This window comes from Manihot esculenta, chromosome 9 (genome assembly GCF_001659605.2).
Source record: "Manihot esculenta cultivar AM560-2 chromosome 9, M.esculenta_v8, whole genome shotgun sequence".
NCBI classification, from domain to species: Eukaryota; Viridiplantae; Streptophyta; class Magnoliopsida; order Malpighiales; family Euphorbiaceae; genus Manihot; species Manihot esculenta.
This window is the reverse complement of record NC_035169.2, coordinates 30936424-30945892: the sequence shown is the minus strand read 5'-3', so window position 1 is coordinate 30945892 and position 9469 is coordinate 30936424. Positions and strand designations below refer to the sequence as shown.

General features: G+C 32.8%; 2 protein-coding genes and 1 non-coding gene across 3 annotated transcripts; 2 read left to right on the top strand and 1 right to left on the bottom strand.

Annotated features, from left to right (window-relative positions):
• Positions 1-292: 292 nt before the first annotated feature.
• On the top strand, positions 293-364 carry TRNAD-GUC. The gene has a single exon. It is a non-coding gene; the product is annotated as a tRNA-Asp (tRNA).
• A 1575-nt stretch (positions 365-1939) lies between these two features.
• LOC110623147 (carrot ABA-induced in somatic embryos 3) lies at positions 1940-2924 on the top strand. Its single transcript, XM_021768062.2, has 2 exons — positions 1940-2295; positions 2396-2924. Exons 1-2 carry the CDS (start codon positions 2181-2183, stop codon positions 2617-2619), a joined length of 339 nt encoding a protein of 112 aa, XP_021623754.1. The 5' UTR covers positions 1940-2180; the 3' UTR covers positions 2620-2924.
• A 91-nt stretch (positions 2925-3015) lies between these two features.
• Positions 3016-8210, bottom strand: LOC110623146 (chlorophyll synthase, chloroplastic). The gene is made up of 15 exons (XM_021768061.2): positions 7987-8210; positions 7860-7904; positions 7667-7755; positions 7024-7111; positions 6131-6216; positions 5956-6042; positions 5793-5858; positions 5631-5714; positions 5466-5527; positions 4900-4975; positions 4754-4816; positions 4551-4632; positions 4387-4463; positions 3836-3883; positions 3016-3436 (listed from the first exon to the last, which is right to left on the bottom strand). Exons 1-15 carry the CDS (start codon positions 8090-8092, stop codon positions 3374-3376), a joined length of 1122 nt encoding a protein of 373 aa, XP_021623753.1. The 5' UTR covers positions 8093-8210; the 3' UTR covers positions 3016-3373.
• Positions 8211-9469: the final 1259 nt, after the last annotated feature.

Genomic DNA, 9469 nt, shown 5'->3' with positions numbered 1-9469 from the left:
AATTTTATTTTATTTTTAAAAATTTATAGTATTTAATAAAATTTAATATATTTAAAATGAATATAATTGAAAATTTAATAAAAAAGTATATTTTTTAATGTATGAAAAAATAAATTATGAAAACGGAAAGAGTATTATTTATTATAATATGTTTATTTAGTAACAAATTATTATTTAGTTATTTTTATATCAATATATAAAGACCTGTAAGAGTACTGAATCAATGCGGCACCGAAGGAAGATCTACGCATTATTTATTTTTTTATTTTTCCCATCATAAGATGTCAAGCAAGTCGTTGTAGTATAGTGGTAAGTATTCCCGCCTGTCACGCGGGTGACCCGGGTTCGATCCCCGGCAACGGCGATGTTTTAATTTTTTTGATTTTCACCCTTTCTTTTTAATTTATTAAATATTATTTGACAAGCCTCCACACAAAATGGAAGCTTTTATTGGAAGAAGCACTGTCTTTTTGCTTAAGGCAATGAGAGTTTAAAGAACAGCTTTGTTTGCTGGATATATGTTCAAGATAAAAGCAGTCGTCGTTGGAGACCCTGAACGATGGAATTCTATCAAGAGGCAGCCTGCGATGTGGGCGCTATCTTCTTTTGCGTTCTCTGTATTATTGTCAATAATGAAAAATAGGTGAATTATTATGTTTTATTAAAATTATCTATTTGAGCTAACCAATTCATACTTTCTTTTTTTAAATAAAATAGATGTTATATTATTTTAATAGATATATCACATATATTTTTATTATTTTAATGAAATTAATTTATTTAAATATTTAATAACTAAATATTTAATCTGTCAAAAATATATTTAAATTACATAAAAATATAATAAATAATTTAATTATTATATTTTTAAAATTAAACTCTCTAATATCAAAATTAAAAGTTAATCTATCTATTTTATGTGTGAAAAAATTTTATTATATTTTTAAATAAATAAATTACATTTAAATTATTAAATTTTATTATAATTAATGAAACGGTTCCAATACTTTAATTAAATTTCTTTATAATCGATCCATTTAAACTTTAATTTTTTTTTATTGATTTATTATTTTTATTATTTTAAATTAAAAATATTAGAAAAATAAAATTTTATCTATTTTTTTATCTATTATAATCTAAATATTTTGAACATTCATACTTACTTTCTATTAATTTTTATCTATATTATCTCATTCAACAAATTTTTAATAATTTTTATTATTTAATTTTCATCATTAAAATATTTTAATATTTATAATTTTTAAAAAATATTTATAATTTCAATTATTTTTAAATTGTATCAAATAATTTTAAATAACATAAACTTTATAAAAATATTTTAAAAATAAATTATATTTTTAAAAGTTTCACTATGTATTAGTTTTGAATTTATGTTTATAATAAATGAAAGAAATATAATTTTAAACAAATTAAATATAAAAAAATTTAAAAAATAAAAAATTTGATTTATTAATTATGTTAAAATTTTAAAATTAAAATGTAATTTAAATAATATAAAATTTTTTAATCACATCCATAAAAATTGAAGTGTTTATAAAATATTTTAAATATTTATTTTTTAGCAGTTAATTAATAAAATTATAAATATAAATACATTGAATTTGAATAAATTAATTATATAAAAATTTAACTATTTAATTTTAAAAAAATAAAAATTAATTCATTAATTACTTTAAAATTTAAAAATAAAATATAATTTAATCTAAAAATAATTAAAAAATTCATCAAATACTCAATTATTTATATATAATAATAAAAAATAAACACTCTTCGATTTATTTTAGTATTTATATCCCTATAAATATTTTTTTGGTATACCACTTTTATAAATAACTTAAAATAAGCAAGGATTTTTGGATGCCTTTTTAGAAACAGATGAACTCCCAAAAATACTCGGCTCGACATATCCTGTCCTGTTACCCACCAAGCTTGGACTCGTGTCATTCTGCTTTGCTTGCTATAGCACCAACGTGTCTTTACCACAAGCCATCTTTCCTCCTGATTTGCCGCGTCGATGTATCTTACCTCTACGTGTCCCTTTGCTTCCTTTACTCCCCCTCTCAGTTCTCTATAAATACCCACTCGACTCTTTCGTGTTTTGTATGTTGCATGTGCGTTAACGAAAGGTTTCAAGCAAGAGGAGAGTTTATAGTTTGGTAATGGCTTCAGCACAAGAACGATCTGACCTTGATGCAAGGGCGAAGCAAGGAGAGACGGTTGTTCCAGGTGGAACTGGTGGCAAGAGCCTTGAAGCTCAGGAGCACCTTGCAGAAGGTACGGTGTTTTACCAATCTTTTTTGGTTTAGTTTGTGTTGGGACTGTTCGTTGGTGTCCATTTGACAGATTTTTTTTTATTATTATCGTTTGTGGTCAGGGCGGAGCCGTGGAGGGCAGACGAGAAGAGATCAGCTAGGAACAGAGGGGTACAAGGAGCTGGGCCACCGTGGAGGTGAGACTAGAAGGGAGCAGATGGGGACTGAAGGGTACCAGGAGATGGGCCGCAAAGGTGGGCTTAGCACCATAGACAAGTCTGGTGGAGAACGTGCTGCTGAGGAAGGGATCGAAATTGATGAGTCCAAGTACAGAACCCGTAGCTAGGTTGTGTTGTGCCAGTGTCTTCTTTAACTAGCATTTTGACCTTGGTAGCTGTAGATTCTCCCAGTGTTCTTGTAGTGATGGCAATATGCATGGGTTGATTTTGTTACCGGGTTTTCTTTTGAACCAACTCCTCCTACTTGGAGGAGGCAGTCCCATGCATAGCCTGTTGGGTTTTCTTTACTTTTTTTTTCTTTTTTTTTTTTGGTTGGATTGCCTCTATGTGCAGCTCTTTTGTTGGCTCGTTGACTTCTTTACGTAATGTAAATTAATGTAGCAAGTAATGACAGTCGCTTCTGTTTAGACCCTATATCTTTCTCTCTTGCTTATTGTTGGTTGTGGTAAAAGTTGCCAATACATGGTAATGGGCTAGTAGGTAATGAGACTTTGCTATGAGACTTTGCTTCAAATGGTGAAATTAAGGCATTACTTCTTATAATGTGAACATTCATTTGAGCATTTCAACGAGCTTAAGTTAAACCCCTAAAAATATACACTAGGCTTCTTGCGCTCTTGTCTGGTCCCGGGAAGGAAAATGGATAGGTGAGGAAAGAGAAGAAACGAGGGACAGGAGAGAGAAGAAAACAGAAAGCGGAGAGAAACGAGGGGGAAAATATTGAGGAAGCTTTATTACAAGAGAAGCTGCCTAGGAGCACAGCCTGTGCGGATTGTCTGGTGTGATATTCACTTGTGCGCCTTCGCAGGTTTTCCTACCACGGTCTGCTACTCGACTGTGTCATTGCCTCACGACGAAATATCAATGACTTGTGGCTAAAGCAGTCACCAGCAAGCCGAGCACAAGAAAAGGTTGTGCGCTAGCCTGAAACACAGGAAAGTAAAATGGTGATTACTACTTGGGAGAATGTGGTCTAAATCAAATAAGTCTTACGGCTCTACACGTCATGGAGAATCCAACAATATGTCCGATCCTAGACTTCCTGTACTCGACTGTTATATAGTAACAGGATCTCACATATTGTTCACATTTCAGTTGCTATTGGACATAAAATCTGGGTTGCCCGCCTCTGTAAGTTAATGTTCTCAAAACACAGGAGCTTGATTATTCTACCTGTGCTGAAAAGTTCGAGTGAAAAATTGTCTGCAGTTGCTAGACTATTCAACTCCCATGAGGGGGTCAAGTAGCTTTCACATGCAGTCATTTAAGCAGGGTCATGCGTGTCGATGGAAAATCCTCAAAAGGGGGGATTATATGATTTACCTGGTATTTAACATCATACTTGACAGGATCCTTCAAAAAATACTGAAACTGCAATGAACAGAAGAAAGTATTAGCACTGTGTTCACTTGTTTACAATATCGTTTTTAGGAGGGCCAAGTATCCACACACCACCCCCCCCCCCCCCCCCCAAAAAAAAATAAAAAAAGAAGAAGAAGAAATAAAGATCAGGGACATTAGTCGCTATTACGAAGCAAAAATACCAGATACTATAAGCTAATTGTCATATATCATGGCAACCTTTATGGATAGAAGGATCTGAAATATTTAGATTATGAAGTTTTAACAAGCTCATATATGCAGCTTGAAAGTCGAGGAAGGTCGCATCCTCTCTTTAACATAACCTTACTGTCTTGCTTGCATATGCCCAGTCTATTCTAGAGAGAGAAGACCAGAAGATGGAAATGGTTGGATACCAAAGAGAGAATTAATATTTTATGGGCTTAGTATCACATGCAAGGCAATATATATGTGATTTTATGATGTTTGTTTGGAGGAACATTAAAATATAAATTTGAAGTAGCATTCTTTACCTGGAAAACAATCTGAGGAGCTATCAAAGCAAGCAATGCCAAAGCATAATAAGGTTTACCGGACCATAGCAGATAACCTACATTCATGATGATGCAAGGGTTTGAGCAAATCACATGATAACTAAACATACAAAACATGATAGCTGAATCCATCATAAGCTTACCAGCTACTGAGATCTGAGTTATGTCAATAGCACCAACGCAAATCCATTTTGCAGTTTCAGCACCAAAAGCTACTGGAAGTGACTGTCAGCCAGTAGTAGAAGCCAAAAGGTCAAAACCAAGAAAAACATGCAGTGGTGAGCAATATTTCATTTGGAGATATAGGAATTTCACACTATGGGCATGCGAATTAAACAATATTAACCTGAAGACCCAATGCTCTATCTCCTTCAATACTTTTGAAGTCGTTCACAATGGCAATTCCCAGCTGAAGTTAAACAAGAATTATGAATTAACAGTGGTTGGATAAAACAAGTAATTTGCACATAAAGATAGTCAATTAACACGTACCCCAGCTATACTGTATAAGAGAGTGAGAACTATTATGTCTGGTGTAAGGGTTCCAAACAAAGCTTGACCAGCCCACCTGTCAATCAAAGATTAAACCCAAAATTTCCTGTAATTACTCATAAAACAGGGCCCGGAGGTGCTTGGCCATTGCAAACTAGTGAATTATATGATCTAGAGGTACAAGAAGCATACAGGTACACCTCATCAAATGACATGGAATACTTAAGTAATATGGTGACCGTCCAATTTATTTTCATCACTTGCCCCAATTGCTTTCTTTTTTTCAAATCATCTACAAAATTTCTGTACTGTTCAAGTGAAAAGAATTGTCCTAAATCATTTTTTGGTATATGAAAGGATCTGCTGATCATAATCAATTGGAGGTGTCCTGCTCACCACATATGTATGGCGTCCCGGCTTACCACATTGACTCTCAACTTTCTACTTTGAGTAAGAGAGAATACAAATAGATGGACCAGTTGATGAAGTAGATGTCATCAATGATAGAACACTATATATCCTATTAACGTAAAATTACAAGATCAGTAAAAGGGAGGATCTCACACCATGGCAAACTGATATAGCTTGCTCCCAAGGCAAAATTTCCAATCCATCCATTCTGTTTCAGCTGCAAAAAATTTTTGGACCAAGTCAGGCTTTAACCTTTTTTTTTGTGTGTGTGTGTGTAACATGAAAGTAAGATAGTTTGTCTCGAGTGGAAGTAAACTAACCTTCAAAGGTGGAGCAGAATATATGTATGACAGCAAGGATCCACCCAAAGCAAGGTAGAATACTGTAGGAAAGTCATGCCCTGCCTGTAAATTACAAGGATTCAAGAGTTGCACTAATTTTATAAACTGAAAAAACAACTATCAGCCATTTAAGTTACCTACCCACACATCCAATATACCAGCCAAGCTAAGCCCTCCTAGAAGCAGTACCCAGATTTGGGTAATTACCTACAGTAAGTTTCAAGAAAAGTTATTCAGGCAAGTTGCAGGTGAATTGCTTGCTCTCATTAACGTAGAATTTATAAAACAGAGTTGCATTACAGACCTCATTCTCAGAAATAGCCCCTGATGGAATTGGACGATAAGGTTCATTAATAGCATCAATTTCTCGGTCATAATAATCATTGAGTGTCTACAGATGTAAAAAGGACATTGCAAAATTTGATGTCAAAGACTTAAATCATTCAAAGGCATTAATCATTTACATTTGAAAAAGGTACCTGCGTGTAGCCAGTAAGAAATGGGCCAGACATCATCATGCAAACAATTGATTTGGCAACATCCTCCAAGTTCCACTGGAAGTTCCCTGTAATGTAAGCAAACAGGGCCGAAGTCACTGCAGGTTACTTAATTTGTAATTATTTTTCCACATATAGAAAAGAAAGCTATTAACTAAGCACATATTATAATGAAGTCTATCACAACCGGTGGACTGCTTAATTAGTTAACCACATGCCACAGAGCAGAGACATGTGAATCCACACAACTATTAACAGATAAAATAATATTATGAATGGCTATATGGGGCCAGAGAGAAGAAAGGCAAAAATCTCTATCCTATTATGTTATGGAAATTAAAAAATAAATAAAGGAAGGAAGGAGGAATATTCTTATGCGTTTTGGGTGGAGTGAGAATGGAAAAGGGATTATAATAGCAAAAAGAGAAATAACGCTTTATACTTCAGCTCAATAGTAATACAGGTTACTCTTTCAGTCTTTTTCATCTCTGGAAAAACTGCAACTAGGAGGACATTATCCAAATCTCAACAGAATACTTGCAAAATGACCTGTCTATCACACAAGTGTTTTAAGAATGAAAATAATTAGTAGTCATAAACTTTGCAGCTCTTATATTCTTGGATATTGGACAAATTATAACACAGCCAGATATTAGGAAGATAAAATAATAAGAGTGTTAAGTATGAACTGGAGAGATAGATGCTTCATAATTCACAGATTGCATGAAAAAAGGGCCAGGGGAAGTTTTAAAATGCCAGAGTAGGCTGGCCATAAGGAATTCATTAGTGAGGCTTTTTGCACAATTCCTAACTATACATTGAAAAGCACAATTACAAAAACAAAAATATACTTCAAAATCTCATAACTAAATTACCAGAAGCAGCAGCTCCACAAACTACTCCCCAGACCAAAGGAGGCCAAGTAACAGGTTTTGTGAGTTGAAGACGGATCTTCCATTTGTTCTGAATGATAACAATTGCACAATCAGCATACCAAAACGTGACAGATCTTCCATTTGTTCCAGAAAAGCAGCTTAAACCTCGATGATAAATACACATTAAGTGGGTCTTTTCAGATATATAGTTTAAGTTTGACTATTACGTATACAAATACAAGTCATCTGTCAGCCACATCCAGTCCTCCAGGGATTATCTGTTTCCTCACAAATTCTAACCCAGTGATCTTTTAAAGCACTTAAGCAAAGAACAAAGAACTTGCTACCTTTTCTCATGACACTTCCTTGCAAGTCCACCGCATTCAGCTTATGCCACGATTATTTTATTTTCTACTTATTCTACATGTTTTTTCACATTACCAGTCTCAATTTCGGAGCTATGTCAAATTAGAATCGGATGTCCTCTCGTGTCAGCAACAGAAATTAGCACGAAAAATCACCGGAAAAAATAGTCAATATTTCAAGTTTTACTAGCACCAAAGCAGAAAATTTAACATTATACAAATCATAAATAGAAATAAAGGAATTCGAGCTCAATAAATTATCTCAATTCAGCACTCACAGTTTCTTGCTTCGCTCCTTTAATACCAAGTAGCTGGTTGAAACTCGAACCACCACCAGCGGGCGCCTTATCCGGCGCCTGAGGTTTAACTATCATAACTCAAACAAAGCACTGGTTCAAAAAAAAATCACTGAAAACAAACAACAGAAATTCCAAAAGTCACCTCCTCAATTGAAAAGCAGGGAGAAAAAACCTTCATTTGCATCGGTCTCTGCTGCTCTTATAGCAAGCCGACGTCCTGAAATCACCATAATCGTTCTGAGTAACAGAAAAAATAAGAGATAATCATAACTAGCACTATCAGAGACGAGTTGACTCACTTGTGCCAGAAATAGAGAGAGGGGGGAGAAGCGACCGAGTCCGAACTCGTCTATTGTGGATATTGGATGCACTTATGGACAAAACGGTGCTCAGAGTAGACGCCATTGGAGATAAAAAAAAAAGGATGCTATGGAGCCTGCAGAGACTGGCGGAGAGCGCTAATAGTGGAGTTAGAATAATGATAAACTCCAGCAGTAAATAAAAAAATTTGTTGGAGGGACTGGGAAGTTAAGGAGAGTTTGTTCATGTGCTTAATTGTACTCAAAGTTAGGTCTGTCGAATACGTGGCATGTATTTATTGGTGAATTTCGAGTTTGATTGGGACCCTATCTCGGAGATATCGTGCGTTAGTAACTTTAGTGGAGCTGATTAAACCGGGCATTTTGTAGGTGTAATTAACCTGTGTGTGGGATGAACGGGATGAAGTTTTATTTTTTTCAAAGTTTCGTGTTGAGAGATTATGGCTTCTAAAATAAGGTTTTTGAAAGGTTTGTGAATATATATTTACATGTCAGAATTTTATAAGAAAATTATAGAATTTTAAATATGTATCATAACCATAACACAGTTAATTATTTAAAAATATAATTAAGATAATCTTATATTTTCAATTAAAATTAAATTATTTAAAAATAAAATTAAGATATTTTCACAATTCGAACAGATAAATAACTTGAATTTTTCAATTTATTTTTATTAATTTAAATCAATGGAAGAGATTGTTTAATTAAACAGAAAAAATAGCATGAGTTTCAAATTCAAATTTTATATATTGTATATTATTATTATTATTATTTAGTTATTGGCATTTAATTGTGAATTTAAGTAATAGTTTGAAATTTATAGATATATGTCAGGATATTTATAGTTCATGCTATTTTATATGAAGATTATAATGTTATCTTAATTGTATTTTTAAATAGTTTAAATAGGTTATAAGATATATTCAAAATTTAAAATAAATTAAATTATTTTTTATAAAGTTTATGAATGTAAATATATATTTGATAGTATTTCTATTTTCAAAACATCAATTTAGTAGATTTTTTTTTGTTAAAGAAAAATTAGATTTACTGTGTGAAAACCTAACATAAGACAACAACAAGATGGGCTACCATAAGTCAAGTTCAAATAAATCCACACCCAGCCTAACAAAATAAAATTACAGGTGTAACTCATCAAGCACCCAAGAGAGTAGACAAACACAATAAGGTATAATCAATATTAATTATGGGAAGGACTATGATCTAAACTAAGGGAGATGATCGACTGACATTCAGAGATTTAGCGTTTTTTCACTTTTGAGAGACAGAGTCTAAAATGAGATTCACTAGTAAACGTCTTTAAGAGGTAACATATTTATAAAAATCTAAATGAATTTGTAAAGAAAAAATCTTATTATTTCATTCTATTTGTATATATATATATATATATATACAAATTAATTTATTGTTTCAAAAATAATAATAGAAAATAAAGGGT

What these genes read in the sequence shown, in the direction of transcription:
- LOC110623147 (XM_021768062.2), top strand. Translation starts at nt 2,181, where the DNA reads ATGGCTTCAGCACAAGAACGATCTGACCTTGATGCAAGGGCGAAGCAA. An exon ending in TCAGGAGCACCTTGCAGAAG is followed by an intron (nt 2,296 to 2,395) that starts GTACGGTGTTTT and finishes GTTTGTGGTCAG; the next exon opens with GGCGGAGCCGTGGAGGGCAG.
- LOC110623146 (XM_021768061.2), bottom strand. Translation starts at nt 8,092, where the DNA reads ATGGCGTCTACTCTGAGCACCGTTTTGTCCATAAGTGCATCCAATATC. An exon ending in AACTCAGATCTCAGTAGCTG is followed by an intron (nt 4,464 to 4,550) that starts GTAAGCTTATGA and finishes TCATGAATGTAG; the next exon opens with GTTATCTGCTATGGTCCGGT. An exon ending in CTCCTCAGATTGTTTTCCAG is followed by an intron (nt 3,884 to 4,386) that starts GTAAAGAATGCT and finishes TGTTCATTGCAG; the next exon opens with TTTCAGTATTTTTTGAAGGA.